The sequence below is a fragment of the Canis lupus genome, chromosome 5, assembly GCF_048164855.1.
Source record: "Canis lupus baileyi chromosome 5, mCanLup2.hap1, whole genome shotgun sequence".
Classification (NCBI taxonomy): domain Eukaryota; kingdom Metazoa; phylum Chordata; class Mammalia; order Carnivora; family Canidae; genus Canis; species Canis lupus.
Window position 1 is genome coordinate 21680359 of NC_132842.1, and position 25512 is coordinate 21705870.

Sequence of the window (25512 nt, forward strand, 5' to 3'; positions counted from 1 at the left end):
ACTATATGACATCTGGGGAAAGATTTGTGAGCCACTGCCATGTATAAACAGTCTTACCCAGTGCCACATAGGCTCTGCTATGGATAGAATGAGTCTGTTTCCAAGAAGGACACATCTCATGAGCTCCTGGAAGATTCTAAGCAAGGGAATGACCTATGCCAACTTTGTTTTTGGCAGACATGCTGGTCTGTTGGGTCTTTACTGCTGTAAGGCCCTCTGGAAACCCCCTGCCATAAGCCAGGTGACGCAGGACAGCACCTAGGGCCAGAGCAACAGCAGTGGCAGGAAGCCATAGTGGTTGCATTCTGGATATATTCTGAAAGTATATTTGAATGCCAATTTTAACCTGGAAGCAAGTAATTTCAAAATAAATTGCCTTAACTTCCAACTGAGCTGTGAAAACAAAGTAACAGGATCACCATTCACAATTTCCAGCCTAGATGGACTGAATTTGTTATCAGCATCTTTTAGTAGTCTAGAAAAAAATGGCAGGGGAGGAGGAGGGCGGGGTTGGCTGAAAAAGAGCTTGGGTCCAAAACAGGGCATGTTGTCCCAATTGAGAAAGCCCACTCTTTAGTAAAAACAAAACAAAACAAATCCCCTGATGGCCTTTGGGATGTGCACAGACACATTTCTTTCAACAGATGGTGACACGTAAACACAAAACTTCCCCACCCCCACCCCTACCCCTGAGCGCCCACTGTGCTTTCTAGGGCCCATATGAACTCAGCGTGTGCCCTTCCTTTGCTGCACTGTGTCATGGATCCTTCCAGCTCTCCCTCAGTCCAACACTATGCCCTGCAGGGCACTGCCTCCTTCCTAGAATCGCATTTATTACAGTCCAGAGCAAAGTGCTGTGACAACATTTATAATACTTTTTTTCCTTTTTTTTTTTTTAAGCCATGTTAAAGAAAGAACAAGAACACTTGTGAGGAAAGGATCCCTTTGGTCTCCTGCTGATCAAAACAACATGGTAGTAACAAACACAAGAATTTTCCAGGGATAATTTATTCTTTTTTGACATTCTTAAAAATTGCTCTGCCCATTATTTCTTTTTTTTTTTTTTTATTAAGCAGTATATTCTTAAATCTTTAGACTGGATCAAAACATAAATACATCCGTTATCTTAATATTGTCATTCTTTTTTTTTAAAGATTATTTATCATTTATTCATGATAGAGAGAGAGAGGCAGAGACACAGGCAGAGGGAGAAGCAGGCTCCATGCAGGGAGCCCAACGTGTGACTCGATCCCAGGTCTCCAGGATTATGCCCTGGACTAAAGGAGGCACCAAACCACTGAGCCACCCAGGCTGCCCTAATATTACCATTCTTAAAGTACCCATAGATTCTCAATCAGTATGTAATTTTCTGTTCTTAGATACTGTAACACTATGTAAATTCAGGGCCCTATTATAAATGAGTAAGCTCTAGAGGTCATCAAGAGCCTTTCATTCCAAATACAGATGAAGTCTGAGATTGCCGTAATGAAAATATAATTTGCCATCATCTTTGCAGCACCTGTCTTTCTAGAAAAATTGCTTGATATTGTTGGCATTCGACTAGACATCTGTGTGTCTAGGTTTACACTTGATCCCGATGGGGGCCTGAAAACCACTAATAGTGCCAGCAGCATCCTCACCTCCCTGGGTGGGTATTCATCCCCAGGGAAGGTGTGAAACAACCCATGAGGGCAGAGATGTAGACTTGCAATCCCTCAGAAATCTTAGCAGAATCTGAAAAGAAAGGCAACAAATCAAAAGCCAGTGACTTTTCTTAAGCTCCTATAATAGCTCATGTCAGAACACAGGTGGCCTCTCTTTGGGAAAGAGGGCTTTTGCCATTCTAATTTCTGACAAGATTTCTAGCAGAGATCTGAAGCTTGCGTGGGATTTACAGGAAACATGAATCCCTGTCTCAGATAAAGTCTTCCTGGTTAGTATGTATTTGGTCTCCCCAAATTCTAAGTCATTTCAAATGCAAAAATCTCTCTTCTCCACTGACACTACTGAAAAACCTAATACTGCTTTAAACAACAAAATTTTATCATGCATGATTAGCAGAAAATGTTTTTTTCCCCCTCTCAAAGTGCCTTCATGTGTAATATATGTCTAATGACAGGACGATCCAAACTACAATCCAGTGAAGCTATCGAAAATTTACTGGTGGAGAAAGACACAAAAGCTCAGCGACTTGCCCAAGATTGTACACTAATTAGGCAAAGGTCTTGATTAGATCCCAGACCTTCTGCAGAGTAACCCAACAGTATTTTTCTCACTAACTACAGAGAACTCTATACAAAATTCTATGAAATAGCCAGTAGGAAAAATATATGTAATTTCAGTGTTCAAGGACTTCTAATCTATAAGAATCAGGAACTAAGTGAATAAAATGACTGGCATGACTCTCACTCTTAAGAAGTTGGGGAATTAGTATATTTGTCACTAAAATAATTCATGACCTTTTTTATTTTTTAAAATGAAAATCATATGTTTAAGGTGTACAGCATGATGTTTTGATATGCATAGTGAAATGATCGCTGTCTTCAAGCTAATTAACATATCCATCTCTAGAATCCATCTCTATTTATCCAGCTGGACAACCCACCATTACATAGTTACCCTGTGTGTGTCCACTGTGTGTGGGGTATGTGTGTGTGTGTGTGTGGTGGTAGCACCAGAGATCTACTCTCTTAGCAAATTTCCAGTATACAATGCAGTGTTATTAACTGTAGTCACCATACTGTACACTAGATTTCTAGAACTTAGACCTCCTTCATTACTGCAACTTTGTACTCTTTGATCAGCATCTCTCCTTGCCCCACCGCCCCACCTCTGGTAACCACTGCTCTATTCTTTGCTTCTATGATTTTGATTGTTTATGTGTGTGTGTGTGTGTTAAAGTGTTTTACTCTATTTTTTTGGTAAGTCTACACTCCTATTTATTAAATGTGCATTTTACTAATTTCCATTATTTTTATAAGCAAGGTCATACTTCCAGTTTATAAAAATATAAAATCATAATTTCAAAGTTATTTTCACCCAAATAACTTTAAGATTGCCTTTAGTTATGCTAAAAACAACTGATTCATGAGACAAAATTCAGTTATAGTTTTTAGTGTCATGGATATAAAAAAAATCAGTCTGTGTGATTATATTAAAAATAGCCATACTAGTCTGCTGCATTTTACTGAGTCAGTAGTAATGACTTATAATTTTAGAGTCTATAATTCCTATATATTTTTTTAATTCACAAAATGCTTTCTAGCTTTCCCAGCATTTACCAGTGATCAAGCAATCATCAGTGAGCGTTAATTACCGATAGAGTTCAGTATTAAAACTGAGATTTAATTCCCATTTTTTAACCCAAATTTCTAAGTTTTCAATTGCTTTTTTTTTTTTTAAGACCTGTATCTTCTAAACCTTGGATCTGAGTAGATGCTATGCAGTGACTCAGAATAGGATTAATAATATCACTTGGCTAGTTGATTGGTCATGGTTCAGAAGTTAGGATTCTGCATATTCTGTGGGATTAAACCAGACTTTTCCTTTTCTGGCCAACAGATAATTAAGTACTTTTGTGCATGAGGCTACCTAATGAACATTCTTAGACAGCATATGACATCTTCTCCACCCACTAGGCAACAAAAGCAAGGTCCCTGCAAATGCTCCAAAATCTTGACATCAGAGAGAGAAAAGACAATGTTATGAAGTAATGTGGCCAAATTAGTAAATTACTGGACATTTTTCCCAATATTTTTTTTATTTAAAAAAATCTCTAGGTATTGTAAGTGACTCCAAAAGTTTAGACCAAACGATGGTGTGCATGCTGGTTGGTAGTTGATATTGTCAAGCTTGTGACTGCTTTGAAAATATAAACAAGCTGGTGAAATTAACTTTAGTTTAGTTATCTTAAGATAGCCAGGGCTATAAACTCTGCCAATGTAAACTGTTAGGAATTTCTGGACAAACTTAACAAAGGGAAATGGAATTTTTCATCTTCAGCCTAAGCAAGCAAATTAGGGTTTTTTTTCTTATGGCTTTTGAAACTTACAGTATTTATACTATTTCAGAAACTCATAGAATCATATTTTAATTGACTGGATTATTATTATTATTATTATTTTGCCTCTGGGGGGCCCAAAGGAGTTAAATTTAAAGAGATTTTTTAGCAGTTTGTTAACTTGAGAACATTTTCGAGAAAATTTATTTGAAAGGAATCAGCTTTAGGTAATTATGTTTTTGCCCTAGATTTAGCCTAAATATGTGTTCTCTCTTACAGGTTTTATCATTATAATTGAAATACATAGAAAATCCAGAAAACTAAAATAGAAAGAAGTTGTAAATTGAAATTGATTCCTGTAATGTAAATGAACTATGTTAGTTCTTGCTACCGTAAAACAATTCAGCTGATAAGATATAAACTTTAGTGTAAAATCTACTAATCTGCATTCTATTAATGGGTAACCACATTCCAAAAATTAATTATGGACATTAACATGAACATCTTACTACCGGGAAAAAAGAAGCATAGAAAAGTTTATATGTTAAACCAACACATTAACACCATTTGATTCAGAAAACTGGAATCTAAATTCTTCATATTGAATATTCTCATTGGTTAGTCCTCTCCTCTCTTGCTGTCTCATTCTTTATCACTATTTATGCCTTGCTTTTCAGGAAAATATTCATAATGTTCCTGTCTCAAAAAACATGTGAAGGATGAGAAATTGAGTCTTGCATTGTATTATATTATCAGAGCAGATTTAAACTTAGAGACACAAAAACCATGTGTCTGCTATCCAAAGATTTTAAAGAAAATTGTGCTTAAACATTGGACATTTTGGATAAAACGAAATTTAGTGTATGTATCCTTTTATGAAGTGCCTTTACATAAAAACTTAGATCTCATCCAAACCACCAACATGACCCAAACAGTAAGGATGGATTTTACTGGAAATCTCATTGTTAAAAAACCATACAGGCTGGGTGATGGATATATATCGGTATATAAATATATATATATATATAGGATATATATCGGTATATAGTATTTTCTTTGAATGGTACTCAACCTATTACACAACTACATATCAGAAAGTCAATGAAAAATATCTTTACTAATAAATATTGTAGAACTTTAAACTTTGGTTGGGCATATTCAAAACCAGGACTTGACAAACTAAATTTGAAACAGTATGCTAGCACACATTGCCAGCCTACTGCAATAGTTTTTCAGGGATTTTTTTGCCTTGTGGTCCATAATAAGAAATAATTTGACATTGCACCCAGCACACACACATAGAACTGAAACAAAAGTTTCATGGAACCATATTTACCCTTGTGTAATGTATTCATTCTATTTTCTGTTCCTTTTTATTTTGTTTTTTAAGCATTGGTTGTCAAGACCCATTGAATTGATTTTGCAATACACTAATGTGTTGCAAACCAAGATTTAAAAACACCAGCCTAAACAATAATATATATTGTGGCTCATAAGTAGTATTGCTGTAATAAAATAATATTGACACTAAGTGCAAAGTATTCTATAAGGCACATTGTACCAATTAAATCCAAGACAGTTATTGTCTTTCAACCTTATGGGAAACACAATTATAAATGAAAAACAAATGTCTTTCCCTGTTTTTATGGCATTTAGAACATTTTAGAAGACTTACACTTAAATATCCAGGGAAATATATTTCTAACAAAATAAATCAATGCTGTCACAATACTCCAAGAATCCAAAGGTTCCATGGATGTGCAAGCCCTCACAATGTGAGTCAAGTAATTTCCCATTTGTAGAATTCAGCGTTGGCAGTGAGAAATGTAGAGAGCCAACTGTGTCAATCCTGCATCGTGTTTGCACTCTCGGGGACCAATTATATGGCTCGTTGCTTCTTTGCAGAAGGAGAAAATGGCCCCGCTCCATCTCTACAGTAGAGACTAGCAATTTCAGACATCTTCAAAGTACAAGGAAGTAAAACACACAATTAGGTGTTTAACAAATGCCTCCTTATACTTGCAATAATTCTAACAGAAAGAGAAGCAACCAGTGCCTTTGAGGGAAGACCAGGGGCTAATAAAACTCCAGTCCCTCTTCTCTTCTGGTTCTGGAACACAGCAGGATGGCAAGCAATGTGCAATTTTTTTTTAATCAACATATTTGTAACATTTTTAAGAAAATGTTTTACCTAAATATAGCAATCCAACTTAGGTTCTGGAATGTGAGATCAAAATAATAGCCATTCCTATTTACCCATTCCCCCTCCCCACCTCCTGGAATGCACTTGTCATGATGAACACTGGGTGATGGGTGAGAGTGTTGATTCACTATATTGTGCACCTGAGACTAATATAGCTCTGTATGTCACCAATAGTGGAATTAAAATACAATTAAAAAAAAAGAGAAAAAAATAGCCATTCCTTGAGTCTATCTATAACCACCCTTCACTTCCTTTGTATAAGTTGGCCAAATAACACTCAATAGTTTCTAGCTAGAAACCATGTGTTGGGTCTTCTGCTGTGGGAGACAAGTAAGAGGCTATTCTAGAAGTAGCTGGCAGCCCCAGACTATCTCAAAGTCACACTTCACCATGTTTATGGCTCTTACAAGGTAGGAAAGGGAGAAGGGGGATGCATTTTACTCTTTTAACAAGAATTCTTTCTTTTTACATTGCCATAATGTAGAAATATTGAGTAGTCTCTTCAACACCTAAGCCAGTGCCCTCATAATACTTATCATATATTAAATACTATAGTATGACCTGTGTGTGTGTGTTTGTGTGTGTGTACATATTCAGAAAGAAAGACACACAAAAAGAGCCAGAGCCAGAGACTGAGGGACATCTTCAGTTATGTATCCAATGAAGTAGCCTATTTCTACATTAGTATTTTTACGGTAATATCACTTGTTCAATATGGCACAGCTACTTACCAAAAGAGCCAGGTTTTAAAACCAGATGAGTATAACATCACAACTCGTCTTTGCCCATATCATCTGGACTCAACTTGCTTTTCCAATAATCTTTATTTTTTTTTTGTAGGTTGTATTTTTTTTAGAGTGGTTGAGTTTATGGAAAACTTGAACAGGAATTACAGAGAGTTCATAAATTTTCCCTCTCCCCTGCACTCTCAGTCTCTACTGTTAGTACCGTCTTGCCTCGGTGTGGTGCGTTTGTTACAATTGATCAACCCATATTGATACGTTGTTAACTGAAGTGCACGGCTTACATTAGGGTTCACTCTGTGTTATACACTCTGTGGGTTTTTCCAAATACATAATGTCAGGTATCTACCTACCATATCATGCAGAATATTTCCAGTCTTACAACATTCTATCACATTTTTGTGACATAGTGAAGCAATGAAAGAAGTACGATGATTGTAAAATGTGCCCTGAGAAAGGAAAAAATTACCACTGGAAATACACTAATCCAATTAATTAAAAGTGTACCCCAAAAGAATCGCATGTCTCTCAGAGCTCTGACCTCCCTCTTTGTTCCCTACAGAATGGATGACGTATTGATTGGGGCACCTCTCTTTATGGAACGTGAATTTGAGAGCAGCCCTAGGGAAGTAGGGCAAGTTTACCTGTATTTGCAAGAGAACGCACTTGTCTTCAGGGACCCACAAATCCTGGCCGGCACTGAGGTCTTCGGGAGATTCGGTAGTGCCGTGGCTCACTTAGGAGACCTGAACCAAGATGGATACAATGGTAATTGATACCAATACATGGAAATAGTTTATTTGTCATAATTCATGTTTTGCTCTATAGAAAGAAAAATGACATCTTTTTTTTAAAGACCCTATTTATCTATTCATGAGAGAGACAGAGAAAGGGGGGGTGCAGAGACACAGGCAGAGGGAGAAGCAGAGGAAGAAGCAGGCTCCACACAGGGAGCCCGATGTGGGACTCAATCCTGGGACTCCAGAACCATGCCCTGGGCAGTGCTAAACTGCTGAGCCACCCAGGGATTCCCAAAACAATGACATCTTAAAGTATTTGCAGTGGTGTGTGTGGTATAGCTACCATTACTGGCTTTTAATAAATTAGCAAAAACCTCAAGGCAGTTTAAAGTTTACATATGATGTCATATAACAGCTCTAAATAAAGGCAGCAATTTGTTTTTATTTTTATTCTTTATTTTTTTTAAGATTTTATTTATTTATTCATGAAAGACACTGGGAGAGAGAGAGAGGCAGAGACACAAGCAGAGGGAGAAGTAGGCTCCATGCAGGAAGCCCGACATGGGACTCGATCCCGGGGCTCCAGGATCACGCCCCGGGCTGAAGGTGGCACTAAACCGCTGAGCCACTGGGGCTGCCCAGCAATTTGTTTTTATTTTATTTTTTTTTAATTTTTTTTTTATTTATTTATGATAGTCACAGAGAGAGAGAGAGAGAGAGAGGCAGAGACATAGGCAGAGGGAGAAGCAGGCTCCATGCACCGGGAGCCCGATGTGGGATTCGATCCCGGGTCTCCAGGATCGCGCCCTGGGCCAAAGGCAGGCGCCAAACCGCTGCGCCACCCAAGGATCCCGCAATTTGTTTTTAAATTGATATTTTGATTTAGTGGCTCAAAGAAAACAAGAGAGCCTTCTGTGTGTACAGAGTCAAGACAAATAAATACATGTTAACATATGGACAAGTATAGTGCCTTATGATTAACCCACATGGACTATGTATAGGTTATGCTGAATTTTTAAAAAAAAATTATTTAAATTCAATTTGCTAACATATAGTAAAACACCCAGTGCTTATTTCATCACATGCCGTCCTTAGTGCCCTTCACCCAGTTACCCCATCCCCACACCCACCTCCTTGTTTGTTTCCCAGGGTTAGGAGTCTCTCATGGTTTGTCTTCATCTCTAATTTTTCCCCACTCGGTTCCCCTCCTTTCCCTTATGGTCCCTTTCACTATTGCTTATACTCCACATATGAGTGAAACCACATGATGATTGTTCTTCTCCAGCTGACTTATTTCACTCAGCATCATCCCCTCCAGTTCCATCCACATCAAAGCGAGTTGTAGGTATTCAGCCTTTCTGATGGCTAGTAATATTCCGATATATACCACCTCTTCTTTATCCATTCATCTGTCGAAGGACATCATGACTCCTTCCACAGTTTGGCTATTGTGGACATTGCTGCTGTGAACATTGGGGTGCAGGGGTCCCATAGTTTCACTACATCTGTATCTTTAGGGTAAACACCCAGTAGTGCAATGCTGGGTCATAGGGTAGCTCTATTTTTAACTTTTTGAAGAAACTCCACACTTTTCCAGAGTCACTGCACCAGCTTGTGTTCCCACCAATAGAGGAAAGGAGGAACCCTTTCTCCAGATCATCTCCAACATCTGTTGTTTCCTGTCTTGTTAATTTTAGCCATTTGTCACCGATGTAAAGTGGTATCTCATTGTGGTTTTGATTTGTATTTCCCTGATGGCAAGTGATGTGGAGCATTTATTTGTGTGCTTATTCACCATGTATAGGTCTTCTTTGGAGAAATGTCAGCTCATGTCTTCTGTCCATTTCATGACCGGATTGTTTGTTTCTTGGGTGTTGAGTTTGATAAGTTCTTTATAGATCTTGGATACTAGCCCTTTATCCAGTATGTCATTTGCAAATATCTTCTCCCGTTTTATAGGTTGTCTTTTAGTTTTGTTGATTGTTCCCTTCGCTATGCAGAAGCTTTTCATATTGATGAAGTCCCAGTAGCTTATTTTTGCTTTTGTTTCCTTTGCCTTCATAGATATGTCTTGCAAGAAATTGGTTATGCTGAATTTTAATTGGTCTATAAAACTTGAGCTTAAAGGCAACTTCACTGTTTGCAGTAAAGTAGCATTAAATTCTTAGTTTAGGATTATGATTCTTTAAGCGAGGAATTTATGAATGTCTTGCAGGTATGCTCTCCTCAGAAAAACATACATGCAAGCTCACATCAAGTTTTGCATACATTTTTAGGTCCTTTATATATATATATATATAGATAGATAGATTGTATTTATTTATTTATTTATTTATTTATTTATTTATTTATTTGAGAGAGAGAGAGAGACAGGCAAAGAGAGAGAGAGCATGACAGGCAGAGGAAGAACCAGACTCCCTGCGGGGAAGCCCAATGTGGGACTCAATCTCAGGACCCTGGAATCACATTCTGAGTCAAAGACAGATGCTCAACCACTGAGCCACCCAAGCATCCCTTTCAGGACCTTTAAGTTAAGAAGCAAGGCAAGTGAGTTTCTTAAAGTTCAAGGGAGTAAAAGGAATTTGCTTCAACAAAATAGCCTAGGGAGTATTTGCATCGGATCAGTATTCATTAGTACCTTTGGCAAGGGGTATTGTACTTTTATGTTTTCTTTGAAAAAAAGACATCTCAGAAATGTATGGTTAGTAATTTTTAAAGTGCCGTAAAACATAAATGTATATTAAAAACTCATGGTTCCAGGAAAAGAATAAAAAAAAGAGACAAGTTCATCTTTCACTGATAATGCTGCTTTCAAAAACTGCCCTGTGAGCATCAAGTGAAATAATGCTAAATTATCTAGCAAGTCATCTTTTCCACCATATTTTCCTCTATTTGTCTTTTTTTTCTCAAACCCTTCATGATATTTTTGGAAGCTAAGAGAGAACATTTTTAATTCTTTTTTTATTTTTTTAAATTTATTTATGCTAGTCACACACACAGAGAGAGAGACAGGCAGAGACATAGGCAGAGGAAGAAGCAGGCTCCATGTACCGGGAGCCCGATGTGGGATTCGATCCCGGGTCTCCAGGATCGCGCCCTGGGCCAAAGGCAGGTGCTAAACCGCTGCGCCACCCAGGGATCCCAAGATAACATTTTTAATGACATAAAGAGGTTCTGCCTTTCTGAGCATTGGTGTCCTTGAGTATAAAATGGGCAAAATAATGCCAAGCTGGGATGAAGCTCAGGACAGATGTGGGCTGACAGAGAAGGTGGAGGAGGGGCCCCCTTTGTCACTTGATACTATCTTTAATTTCCACAATGATCTGAGATTTGAGATGATTTATTTTTATCTGTCAAATGAAATGAATATGATCCTCATTATGTAGTCAAAATCAATTCATGATTGGGGCGCCTGTGTGGCTCAGTCAGTTAAGCATCTGCCTTCTGCTCAGGTCATGATCCCAGGGTCCTGGGATTGAGTCCTACATCGGTGCCCTGCTCAGTGGGGAGTCTGCTTCTCCCTCTCCCTCTGCCCCTCCCCCTGCTTGTGCTCTCTCACTCTCTCTGTCAAATAAATAAATAAAATCTTTTAAAAAAAAATCCAATCATGAAATGGGCAAAAGACATGAACAGACATTTCACAGAGGAAGACATACACATGGCCAATAAGCACATGAGAAAATGCTCCACATCACTTGCCATCAGGGAAATACAAATCAAAACCACAATGAGATACCACCTCACCCCAGTGAGAATGGTGAAAATTAACAAGACAGGAAACAACAAATGTTGGAGAGGATGTGGAGAAAGGGGAACCCTCTTGCACTGTTGGTGGGAATGTGAACTGGTACAGCCACTCTGGAAAACTGTGTGGAGGTTCCTTAAAGAGTTAAAAAGAGAACTACCCTATGACCCAGCAATTGCACTGCTGGGGATTTACCCCAAAGATACAGATGCAGTGAAAAACTGAGACACCTGCATGCCAATGTTTATAGCAGCAATGTCCACAATAGCCAATCTGTGGAAGGAGCCTTGATGTCCATCGAAAGATGACTAGATAAAGAAGATGTGGTCTATGTATACAATGGAATATTACTCAGCCATTAGAAACGACAAATACCCACCATTTGCTTCAATGTGGATGGAACTGGAGTGTATGATGCTGAGTGAAGTAAGTCAATCAGAGAAGGACAAACATTATATGGTCTCCTTCATTCGGGGAATATAAAAAATAGTGAAAAGGATTATAGGGGAAAGGAGAGAAAATGAGTGGTAAATATCAGTGAGGGAGACAGAACATGAGACACTCCTAACTCTGGGAAATGAACAAGGGATAGTGGAAAGGGAGGTGGGCAGGGGATGGGGTGACTGGGTGTTAGACACTGAGGGGGGCACTTGACAGGATGAGCACAGGGTGTTATACTATATGTTGGCAAATCAAACTCCAATAAAAAATCATACAAAAAATTTCAATTCATGATTTATTTAGTCTTAGCAGACTTACTTAGGAGCAAAGAGAAATAAATGACAAAATGAGGACACATAACTATCAACCACTGGGGTGAGCAGTTATGTTACTGTGTCATTGGTGCTCTTTTTTATGTAGAACCAAGTCTTTGTGTCTGTTGTTTAGAACAATCCTGATGAACACAAGGTGTGAAAGCTCATTTTCCTTGAGTGCTATATTTAAGTGAGGGTCATGTGACAGGGTTCTTTCTAGGTTCCCCAATGTCCTCCACTGTACAGTGTGTCCTGCCTACCTCATGGGACAGGTCACCATGACATCGTATAATCTTTGTTCAAGAGATGATTTCTTTGAATAAGAAACTTGTAAGTACTTTGCAGAGATGCCTCCCCTGTTCTACCCAGTCTGGTGGTGTGAGCTGGCTCTCTGTGTTGCTGAGTTCCCGGTGTAGACCACCCTTTGCCTGCTCCTCCAATGGACCAAGCTCTTTCCACCTTTGGACCATGGCACACCAGTTCCTCCAGCCTGGAGTGCTCTTCCCTCTGATTTCACACAGTTGGTTTCATCTCGTCCCCAGATTTCAATGTCAACATGAGCCTTAGCAACACCGAATCTAGAAATAACAACCATTCTCCACTATGTTAATATTTTTTATTCTTCTACATAGAATGTGTAGCTCTCCATCTTTTCTTGATTTGTTTCTTTATTCAAATTGTGGACTACCTGTACTGGAATATAAACTTTCTAAAAACAGCAGTCCCTCAGTAAATATTTGCTGGATGGATCAAAGACAACCAATAATTTATTGTTGCTGCAGTATTATGAAATTTTCACAGAAAACTTAATGCGCCCTTTGGATTCTAGGACACTGCTCTTTGTTTGCACTTATTTCTATCTCTGAAACCTTCTTCTTTACTTAAAAAATATGTTCACATGTCCCTGTTTGCAGACATTGCCATCGGTGCACCCTTCGCAGGCAAGGATCAAAGAGGCCAAGTACTCATTTACAATGGGAACAAAGATGGCTTAAACAGGAAGCCTTCCCAAATTCTACAGGGAATGTGGGCCTCTCAGACCATTCCTTCGGGCTTCGGTTTTACCCTAAGAGGAGACTCAGACATAGACAGGAATGATTACCCAGGTAAGAGTTTCTTTCCTTTCTTGCAAGGGAGCCCACTTTCTAGATAGAAGCCCATTCTCAGGACAGCGCCTGTGTATACGCAGTTCTTTTTTTAACCATGAAGGCCAAGTGGATGGCACAGGGCTTTTATGTATGGCTCCTGAGTGATTTTCACGAGAATATGAAGGAAGACAAAATAAACACGGCTTTTCCCACCAAGAGAGGGTATTAGAAAGACAAGATGGCTTTTGAAAAACCACACTGGGCCTACAACTTGTCAACTTTGCAACCAAAGTTGTTATTCAAAACCCCTCAGTGGGCTGTTCTCCATTGATAAAGACAGCTTGCCTCAGAGCCAGCTTGAGCAATTTATTTTAACCCTGTAGTTCTCTCTCCATCTCTTAGTTCCAAGTAATTAACTCATGAACTTCAAATTTTCTGTCATAGAGCTCTTATGTTTTTGGAGCATAAGTATTTCACCATACTTTGGGGTTTTTTCAAAATAGATCGAATATTTTAAGTGAAGCCAAAGGAACTGGTTTATAATAAAGGTTGTAAACTCTTCTTGATTACTTACTTCATGTTGAGGTCTCATGGAAATTATACAGCACAGCGGGATAATTCATGTTCTTTGTTTGACATCGGAAAACACAATTTGTCTTCAAGGATTGTTTCAGTAATCCCAGGATTTTTAGCAGAAGACATTGGACTTCTTGATCCTATGGTTCAATCATCACTTTTATGTTAGTTATTTTAAGATGGTTTCAATAAATACTTAGAAATCACTAATAGTTAACTGACAGCTTTAACTACTTATTAAAACCTTGTCTCTTGTCTTAATTGGGTATTTTCCATATGTAGAATTTTTTCTGGTTTAGGGCAACATTCCAATAAACTGCCAAAATACACATCACTAATTTCATCCTTCCACTTCTCTTCCCCTCTGGGATTAAGCAAAAAGGATACAGCAATTTATTCTGATAAATTTGCCAGAAATCTCTCATGACACTAATATAGATACTGTAGTGTGCTCAAAGCAGATATAGTATTATATTATATACAAATACATCCTGTTTTCCACATTTTTAAAAACATCTAGTTAAATTTATTTTCTTAGGTTAATTATACTAATCCAATCAATGAGGTTAGTGGGGATTATTTTACTGGGGGGAGGGGGTGTCATTCATAATATACTCTATTTTAAATAATCCTCCCTGTGATTTCTTCCTAAAATACGTCAGGATGATTCATGAAATTTAACTCATGGGTTGCAACTTTAGAGAAATAGTTATTTTGGAAAGTTATTGCCATTCATTATGCCTATCATAGTCTCACCTTTGTACCAGGGAACTTGATAGACAGAATGGCTGGACCTTCCACAAGGTAAAGGAAATAAGGGATGTATCAATCACATAGGCAGTTCATCAACTTCTTTTGAAGTCTCTGAAACAAAATCCAAGAAGGAGAGAAACATGAAACAACTTTTCTCTCAAGGAATATTCCTTCCTGGGGGTGGGCAGAGGGTTGTGGTGGTGGGGGAGCAGGAGTAGGACAGGGAAGAAAGAAGTTAAAATAGGTAAATGGTAATTAGTTGCCTCTTAATGATGTCTTCTTTTTTTAAGATCTATTTATTTATTCAGGAGAGACATAAAGTGGCAGAGACATAGGCAGAGGGTGAAGCAGGCTCCCGGTGTGGAGCCTGATGTAGGACTCAATCCCAGGAACCTGGGATCACAGACTGAGCCAAAGGCAGACACTTGACCACTGAGCCACCCAGGTGCCCTTATTTTAAAAGATGTCTTCTTTTATCCCTTCTTAACAATCAGAAAAAGTCATTTGAGGCCATTTGTTAACTTTATCTACTGAGGCTGATTCAATTTATACTAACTAATGAAGTTAATGCAGTCTATCCATCTGTCTGTAAAGTAAATGTTCTTTACTAAGGCAAAACCATTAATGCCACTAGTTGAATTCTTATCCCTCAAGATGGTCTATTAATGCCACTAGTTGAATTCTTATCCCTCAAGATGGTCTTGAGGCACTCAGAGTTCGCCTGTACATCTTAGAAGACTTGGGTTCTGGTTCCAGTTCTGCCTGTCGAGTGAAAATATAGATGTCTGCTGATTCATGATCCTGTAACATCTTCCTTGATCCTCATCTTTTTGCAAAAGAATGCCACTCCTCTAAGGAAAGGACTTGATGGGATGAGCACTGGGTGTTTTACTATATGTTGGCGAATTGAATTCAAATAAAAAAAATTTTTTAAATGCCACTCAAAGAAACCTCTTTATGAGTATTGACACCAAGTCCCCAAGGATCTACGCAGAGGAAAACCACCTATCAGACAGGTAACTACATTCTTTTCACTAGTAGAGTGGATTTGAAATTCACAGGCAAAATTCAGGAATGGGACCTGTAACTTTCCTCATTATTCTATTAAGAAGTTCCATGTGGCTTGTCTGAAGCCTCTATTTCTATTAAGGGGAAAAACAATCTCACAGTTGCTTCCAGATCCAGACTTCATCTCAGTTGTGTAAACATTCATTTCAATTCAGGACTTTCTCCTTCCTCCCTCTGTGGCCACTCTTTCAAGGAACAGAGTAGCAAAGGACATGCCTGTTGTCCAGGGATTGAGAAAGGGGCATCCACCTCCAAGGCATCACCCGTTTTTACTAGCTCCTGTCTGAAGGGTAACTCAGCCTCTCCTGGTCTTTGATGTGTCACCCGAGCTTCCATGGTTAATCCTGTGGCCTGTAGTCACCACTGCTCAAAAGTTCCATGTGTCCTGGCCTCATCCTATTTTGATATCTTCTGGTCGACTCTCAGCATGGGCTTCTATGCCACAGTTGGGACTCAGATACTTTCGGGTTGGGTTTTCAGGTTTCTGAAATTGTTTATCCCCCTAGATTATTCCTTTAGCTATCGCTAATTTTGTACCAAGAAATCTTATTGCTTTAGCCTAATAGTATTGCAGTTTTCTAATGTTTTGCCTGGGAAATAGCAATCTTCTCCCCGCCTACAATCCCCCTGCAAAGTTTACTGGGTGGAATGCTTTCCAAACTCTACAGTTCATTTTTAAAAACTCTATGTCCAAGGCTCCCATGGTCTGTCTTGTGATTTGCCCAAACCAGACCTTTTTGAAACTTAAAAAGAATCACAGTTTGCTTTCTCTCTGGGGTCCTGCTCTTCCAAAGCAAAGTTACTCTGCTTTTAGATTATTGTGCCTTCTATGAGTTTCAAAATCTATTTCACAGGTTAACTTTCTTCTAGTGTGTATCTAGTCATCCCCGTAAGCAGAGTTCACAAAGTTGGCTGCACATTGAGATCATCAGTGGACTTTTAATCCATCTGCTCAGGTCATACTCTAAACTCAGAATCAGACTCTCCAAAGTCAGAATCTCTGGGTGGGGGGGAGGGGTAGAGCTCAAACCAGAGTAACATAGTTAAATAACCTGGATCATTCCAGTATACAAGCCAGCTGGGAGCTAATGATCTAGAACTAGGTTCCCCCTTAATGAACATCAAATCAACTGGGCATCTTGTTAGAGCCCAGATCCTGACTCAATAGGTCAAGGGAGTGGGAAGATTCCTTCTTTCCAGCGAGTTCCCAAGTTTTTTCCCTGCTGCTGGGCTCCACATCAGACCCTGAGTGGCAAATTCTGAAGCACTGTGCATGCTGGTCACCCATTGAGTCTCTTAATACAGGTTGAATGCATGGCACCCCTTCAGATAATTTGGCTTATGGAGTCTGAGATGGAGTTCTGGGATTTATGCTCCTACCCAGGACCCTACTTTGAGAAACACAGCTCTAGAGTCTTTGTGCTTGCTTTCCATGCCTACACTAGTCAGATGTACAGGGTTCTCTTTTGGCAGACACCTGTTAGCTAGGCTCTGGCATTCCATTTATTCTCTACAAGTTTGTCCAACCAGCCCAAGGGGCTCTTCTCCAGGTTTCCTCTATGTGGTTACTGCCATGGGGATGTTTGGCCCATGCTCTGGCCTCATCTGGAGAAATTAAGGAATGCTCATTGAAAATATTTAATTTTTCATGCACTGCTCTACATTTCCTGGAAGTTATCTGTGTATTGAAAATGATGCCTCGCTGACTTGCATTTAAAATATATTATCGCATTTGTTAGGAATTAACCCACCTTAACCTGACTTAAGCCATAAAGGGAGAGATTTATATTAAAGGTATAGGGAATAAAATAAATAAATAAATAAATAAATAAATAAATAAATAAATAAATAAAGGTATAGGAATATCTCAAGGAAACCTAATGACAGGAATCTGTCAGGCCTCTGGAAAGGACTAGCTGGTCAGGTTAGGACTTCCTCTCTCTTACTCTCATCTCTGCTTTTCTTTCCATGCCTGCTCCCCACCCCCCCACACCATTTCTCTCAGTGGTGTCTCAGCTCCAGAGTTCACATATTACAGTTTTCCTCAAAGAGCCTGTCTACAATTTATCTCAGTCCCAAATCCTAGGGAAAGGAATCTTATAGGCTCTGAGGCAAAGGGTGACATTTTCCAAGGTAGGAGGTGACTTGTGAATTATGCAGGTATCCCAGTAAATATCCACTATAATGCTCCTGCAAAACAAAATAAAACAAAATGGTCCTAGGAAAGAATTGTAGCAAGAAGTGAAGAAAAATAATTGAAAAGAAAAATATTTTGTCCTAAAAATTAAAATAACAACAATAATTAAATTGTTCATTGATATTTTTATGCTTGTTCCTTTCACTTCAAGGTCCAAAAGAAAAAGAAATAAGACATTCCTTGATTCAGTCAAAAAATACATATTAGAATTTACTCTGTATTAGAAATTGTGCTGGAGGAATGGTGGCAAGGCATACACAGTCACCACCTTCCCAGAGTTGACATTCCAGGTGAGAAAGACAGCTAAATAATTACAACAAAGTCTGAGCACTGTAATACTGAAGTCTTTAAATGCAAAACTTTTTTTGGAGTATGATAAAATCTGAAAAAATTCAAGCATTGTTGCTGAACATTATGCTTATGAATTTTAAAAGCATATCGTGAGAAAAATACTGTTGGCCTTTGGGAATTTTGTAAGTATTTGGTCTTAATTAAATGAATCAGCTGAGGAAAATAGATAAGCTCTGGAGCTTCTTCTATAAGCACCTCCATTTCTCCTGACAAATTTCCCCAAGGCAAGCTAATATTCTGATCAGGGCTACAAGTTATGTACCGGTTGTGCCCAGCCAAAGGGCAAGTGACGGCAGATTCATACACCAAGAGGTTTCCTCCACACAGGATGGGGCAAGGCCACCTTTTAAAATTCATACACAGGCATCTAGCCCTGTTCCAGGTCCTCCATTTGAAATAGAAACAAAATCCCCCAAGTCTCCACTTTAACTACTTGGTCACCTGCAGAATTTATATAAAGACAAATGTACAAGTGAACAGGAGTCTGGAATTCTGCACTGAATTCAGTCAAACCCCTTGGAGTTGCTACTGAATGGAAAACACTTGAAAAACTGTGCTTACCCAAAGAGATGGGGTTACTTTTCCCATTCCTGAAGTGTACACTTTTACCTCATTTTAGGCACCAGCTATATCTGCAAGCAGAGCTGGGCTGGCTTCCCCTGGTCTTCACTGCCTGCCATCTATCCTCTCCTGGGCACACTGCTATGAAACCTACCTATGTTAATGGCGGGGTGCACATGTTGCCCCATTGGTCAGATAGCAGCAAGTATTCTTAACATGTTTTTGAAACAAGCCAGCTGCCTTTTGCAGGAAGAAAGAATAAGGTTGATTGTGATGTTTGATGTATATTTATTGTGAATTACAGCTGTTTCATCTCCCAGACTGACTAGAAATCAGGTCACCTAGTACCTGAAATAATCAAAAGCACAGACATGTAAAAGGTGGTTTGATTTACATTTACTTTTTGTCACACGACCTCTTCTGCAAGTTACAGATGTTCTGTATTTGAGCAGGACCAGACACTTAGTTTCCTTGTCTTAGGGGGAAAAAAATGCCACCAAAAAGCAGGCATGGGACCAATTATATTGCTAACATTATTGCAATTAGAGCAATTATTACTACTATGCCATCTACTGCATAGAAGAGAAATACAGTTCATATCCACTAGAATATTATTGTTTAATATTTCTCATGCACACATACATATACTCACATTTATATGAGTATTTGTGTGTATGTGTATTTTTTTGTGTAGGTATGTGTACTCCAAGACGGTTTACAGAGTAAGGTAGATGACACTCTACTTCTTTCTTTTTGGGAAACATCAAACCAGTGTTAAGAATAACCTATTAAAGTTAGCAGTGTGCTAACAAGGGAAGGGAAATCAGACCACCCAGGTTAGGATCCTCATCCATCACTGATGGGCTGTGTGGCAATGGACAAATTACTCAATTTCTCTGAGCTTCCATTTCCTTATCTGATATTATGGGGCTAACAATATTTCCTTCACTGGGTTGTATGTGTTTGTACTTTCTAAGATGGGAAAAGATTTTTGCAAAATGTTGTAAAATGGCTTAGAAAAAAAAGGAAATCCACTTGATTGACATAAACAGAATCGAAGCTACTTTACTTCACAGACATATTTGGGCCACATAAAATGTTAAAAAGGTGCATTCTTGGATTCTGGAGATGGACAAAATGAGTTTCAAACTGGACTCCACTGTTTCCTAGCTGTATAAGCATAAGATAATTTCCTAATCTCTCTGAACTTCAATTTCCTTATCTGTAAAATTAGAGTATGTTGGTAAAAGAGACAAAATGGCATTTTTTATGTAATATGAAATGAGATGATGGGTTTACATTAAAATGGAATTACATAGAATATAGTTTAATAAATGGCAGCTTTCCAATCAAGTCTTAAAACAAGACTAAAGTTTGGAGGTATTCTTTTCTTATGCACACTAGTTGACATTATTTTCTTTTGCTTATTTAATTTCTATGGCCCCCAATCTTAATTTACAATACCATATTTGCTTCCCTCGCCTTAGATGAGCACTGAAACTGAGACGGTTAGTTTGAGAAGCACTTGTAAAATTCCCATTGCTGGACCCTCACTAGAAGCTTCCAGTATCAGGAGGTTACTGCCCTGCTATGGTGCAGTTCCACTACTCACTCCATCTGACCTCCCACCCCTAAGTGGGAGACGAGGCATAAGGGACTTCTATTACTCACTACTGTGATTTACTAGGTGCCAAGAATGGAAAATGCTCTTCCTTCTTAAGCTCTAAGGCACTTGAGGGCATTTATTTTCATACAAATTGGACCTGAACTAGGTGATAACGATGGCAACTGAAAGGAAGGAAATAATGTAAATGAACAATTGTCAAGACTTAGTAATGGCTGGCCATGATGGAAAGTAAAGGAGTAAAGTTAAGAGTAAGGAATAAGGAAGAGATGTTAAGGATGACTCTAGAATTTTGATCCAATGTACCCAAGAAAAGTATGGCAAAATGGACAGACATAAGGAGATTTAGTTATAGAAATATAAAGATTCTACTATAGAAATAATATTTAGAATAATTTTCTTAATATCTACTTTCTCCACTCAGTGTTTAGATTTCTTACAGTTCATATTCTCATCGGTACATATACATAAATAGGAGTCGTTAGTATATTCATTTCTGGCACCAAAATCCTTTTTCCTATTTAAAATATGGATGTATTCAGGTTTCTGTGTTGGTGCTGATTGGAAAATGAGGGTTGGCCAGAGGAGTATCTTGTATACATTAATTGAGTGAAAGCATTTCAGAGAAGAAACAGCTGTGATGGTCAGAAATCCCTAAAAATTCAATGATCTAGCCTAATCCTGTTAAACATGATTGTATAACAAGACCATCTGCTAAATGCATAGCCCAGACACTGGAGGGTGGAGGAAGGGAAGTGCAGGTTTTGTTTCACAGAAATCTTGCAGGCAATAAAAACTGGGGGAAGACATGGGCTGAATGCCAAGACGATCATTGTCTTGTTCAGGCCCGTAATGTCTGATGATTATACCATGAAGCCATCTCAGACAATTATACCAAATGGAAAAAAAAATGACCCATTATCTGTTTTAAGGAGTGCTCTGTGTGTGTGTGTGTGTGTGTGTGTGTGTGTGTGTGTAAGCAAACACCCAAGCAAGAAAGAACCTACACATAAGAAGAAATAAAAGGATGGCTTTAGCCAAGGGAATAATGCATAATCAAACCTTGAGCTCCTTGAAATTGATTTGAACTAAATTTAGTTGAACTAAATTCAAATCTTATAGTCAAAGTTTATTTCTACTTCTCAAACTGCTACTCAAGTTATCCTGTAAAGTAAATTATATTCCTTATTGAGCAAGATTTTCATAATTTCATTATAAACACATTAGAAATTTTAGTATACAATCTAACTTGTAAAAATATTTTATGAATTAGTTTAAATGGAATTAATTAAGTCAACTGACAGAGTTCCTGGACTTGAATCTAACAGTGTCATAAAGTGGAAGTAAAAGTGAATGGAGAGATAAAACCCGTGAATTCTAGAACCAGCTCTCCCATGACAATGTTACTTTAGTAACTTAGCTTCTCTGGGCCTGACTTTACTCTCCTGAATGTGATGTGGATGCATGGAAGGCTTCTCCAAGGGTCTTTTTGAACTCCACACTCCTCTGATCCTATAATCCAAGATCTAGACTTACGGCCTTCCAGATAAAGACACTACCAAAAAAAGAGAACTGTAGGCCAATATCTCTGATGAATGTAGATGCAAAAATTCCCAACAAAATATTAACAAGCTGAATCCAACAATACATTTTAAAAAATCATACACATGAAGTGGAATTGATTTATGCAAGGTGGTTCAATATTCCCAAATCAATCAAAATGATATATCACATCAATAAGAATAAAAAACCATGTGATCATTCCAATAAATGCAGAAAAACCATGTGACAAAGTAGAACCTATATTCATGATGAAAACCCTAAACCAAGTAGTTTTAGAGAGAATACACCTCAACATAATAAAGGCCATACATGAGAAATCCACAGCTAATGTCATACACAATGGTGAAAGAGATTTTCCCCTAAGCTCAGGAATAAGAAAAGAATGTCCACTTTCACAGCTTTTATTCAACATAGGACTGGAAGCTCTAACCACAGCAATCAGACAACAAAAAGAAAAAGGTAACCCAACTGGTAAGAAACAAGTAACACTGTCACTATTTGCAGATGACATGATACTATACATAGAAAACCCTGAAGACCCCACCAAAAAACTACTAGAACTACTAAATGAATTCAGTAAGATCTCGGGATATAAAATCAATGTGCAGAAATCTGTTGCATTTCTATACACAAATAATGAAGCAGCAGAAAGAGAAATTAAGAAAACAACCCTTTTTACAATTGCACCAAAAAATAATAAAATACCAAGAAGGTGAAAAGCCTGTACTCTGAAAACTATAAAACACTGATGAAAGAAATTGAAGATGACACAAAGAAATGGGAAGACATCCCATGCTCATAGTTTGGAAGAACAAATATCGTTAAAATGTCCATACTACCCAAAGCAATCTACAGATTTAATGCAATCCTTATCAGGGCACCTGGGTGGCTCAGTCTGTTAATGCAATCTGTCAAAATACCAACAGCATTTTTCACAGAACTAGAACAAATAATCTTAAAATTTTGTGATTCCATAGAAATAATCTTAAAGTTTGTATAGAGCCACAAAAGACCCCAAATAGCCAAAGCAATCTTCGAAAAGAAGAATAAGACTGGAAATATCACAATCCCAGGTATCAAGTTATCCTACCAAGCTGTAGAAATCTAAACAGTATGGTACTGGAAAAATAGACACTTAGATCAGTGGAACAGAATAGAGATCCCAAAAATAAACCCATGATTATATAGTCAATCTTCAATAAAGCAGGCAAGAATATCCACTGGGAAAAAGTCTTTTCAACAATGGTGTTGAGAAAACTTAACAGTTACATGCAAAAGAATGAAACTGGACCACTTTCTTACACCATGCACAAAAATAAAGTCAAAATGGGTCAAAAAAAATCAAAATGGGTCAAAAACCTAAAAGACCTGAAGCCATAAAAATCCTAGAAGAGAGCACAGGCAGTCACTTCTCTGACATTGGCCATAGCAATGTTTTTTCTAGATATGCCTCCTGAGGCAGGAAAAACAAATGTAAAAATATATTATTGGGACTACATCAAAATGAAAGGCTTCTGCATAGCAAAGGAAACAATCAACAGAACTAAAAGACAAAATACTGAATGGAAGAAGATAGTTGCAAATTATGTATCTGATAAAGGGTTAATGTCCAAAATATATAAAGAACTTCTACAACTCAGCACCAGAAACCAAATAATCTGGTTAAAAATGGTCAGAAGACATGAACAGAAATTTCTCCAAAGAGGACATACATATGGCCAACTGACACATGAAAAGATATTTGACATCACTCATCATCAGGGAAATGCAAATCAAAATTACAAGGAGATATCGCCTCACACCTCATACCTATCAGAATGTCTAAAATCAAAACACAAGAAACAACAAGTGTTGGTGAGGATGTGGAGAAAGAGGAACCCTCATGCACTGTTAGTGGAAATGTAAACTGGTATAGCCACTGTGGAAGCTTCCTCTAAACATTAAAATTAGAATTACCGTATGATCCCATAATGTCACTACTGGATATTTACCCAAAGAATGTAAAAACACTAATTCAAAGAGATATACGTACCCTTCTGTTTACTGCAGCATTAGTTACAATAGCCACATTATAGAAGCAGCCCAGTGTCCATCAAAAGATGGATGGATTAAAAAAAAACTGGTATGTATATACAATAGATTATTACTCAGCCATAAAAAAGAATGAAATCTTGTCATTTGCAACTACACTAATGGATCTACAGAGCACAATGCTAGTGAAATTACGTCGGTCGGAGAAAGACAAATACCATATGATTTCACCCACATGTGGAATTTAAGAAACAAAACAAATGAGCAATGAGAAACGGAAACAAACCAAACAGATTTTTAACTATGAAGAACAAACAGATGGTTACCAGAGGGGAGGTGCATGGGGGGATGGGTGAAATAGGTGAAGGAGATTAAGAGTACTCTTATCATGATGAGCACTGAGTAATGACTAGAATTGTTGAATCACCATATTGTACACCTGAAACTAATCTAACACTGTATATTAAATATACTGGGCTTAAAATAAGAAAAAATTTTAGGAAAAAGGGTGTTTCTTCTCATTCATTTATTCAATTTCTTGTATCTGTATGAACTCATGGATATTTTATCTGTATGAACTCATGGCTATTTATTTTATCTTTAGGGCTATAATCCATTGCTATATTTGTTTATATTTGTTGCCCAATGTGTTCTATATTTAGCTGTTGGGGACTCTTTCCAGTTCATTCCTGTGTTCTTTTAATATTTCCCATCCTTTTATGAGCATTTCCTTACTTTATAACATCATATGCTCCAAAATTATCCTGAATTTACCCTGCTACAGCCCTGGAATCAATCATGCTTCAAAGACATATAGTTTCTTTATTGAAGAACAATATTTAGAAATTGCTATCTAGACAATAGGTGTTATCATGGCAGCTAGGGTATTAAGACTTGTAATGCACTTCTGTGGATTGACATATTGCCATATATTATAGCTACATTGCAAACCATCAATATTCCTTGAAATCAACAAATTATATTTTCATTATTCGGCTTATATCTTGTAAGTCAACATTTTTCATTTTAGTTGTCAACAACAGGTATTTGGGCAATGTTAATATTATTTATTCAGCCAATGTTTAGAACAGCCACCATTTTTCTTCACTTTTAAGGATGACAATATTAGAATATTTACTAGTTATGACACTCAAGAGATTGTATTTTAGAAATACAATTTATTAGTTTATTCAACAAATACTTATTAAGTGTCTTTCACGTGCTTGGTACTGTTCTAGGTTTTGGGGATATAGCACTGAATTAAATAATGACCCTGCCTTCATGGACCAGAGTTCAAATTCTAGCTGTAACACTGGCTTACTGTGTAAGCTTGACAAGTTTACGTAACCACACAAGCCTCAGTCCTCATTGGTAAAATGGTTATACAATGCCTAATAGTTTCTCCTTTAAATGGGGGTTGTGGGTGTTAAATTGGATAACATGTATAAAGCAGTTAGCACTGTGAACACCTAGTAGCAATTATTAAATATTAGTTATAAATGATACACTGATAC

At 37.8% G+C, this 25512-nt stretch overlaps 1 protein-coding gene across 1 annotated transcript in view; it reads left to right on the plus strand.

Annotated features, from left to right (window-relative positions):
• ITGA8 (integrin subunit alpha 8) overlaps positions 1 to 25512 on the plus strand; it is a 169479-nt gene that overhangs the window by 51311 nt on the left and 92656 nt on the right. Inside the window, exons 12-13 of the mRNA XM_072825691.1 lie at positions 7509 to 7714; positions 13101 to 13292. Of these exons, the coding sequence (XP_072681792.1) occupies positions 7509 to 7714; positions 13101 to 13292 (398 nt within the window). The remainder of the gene's footprint in view (positions 1 to 7508; positions 7715 to 13100; positions 13293 to 25512) is intronic.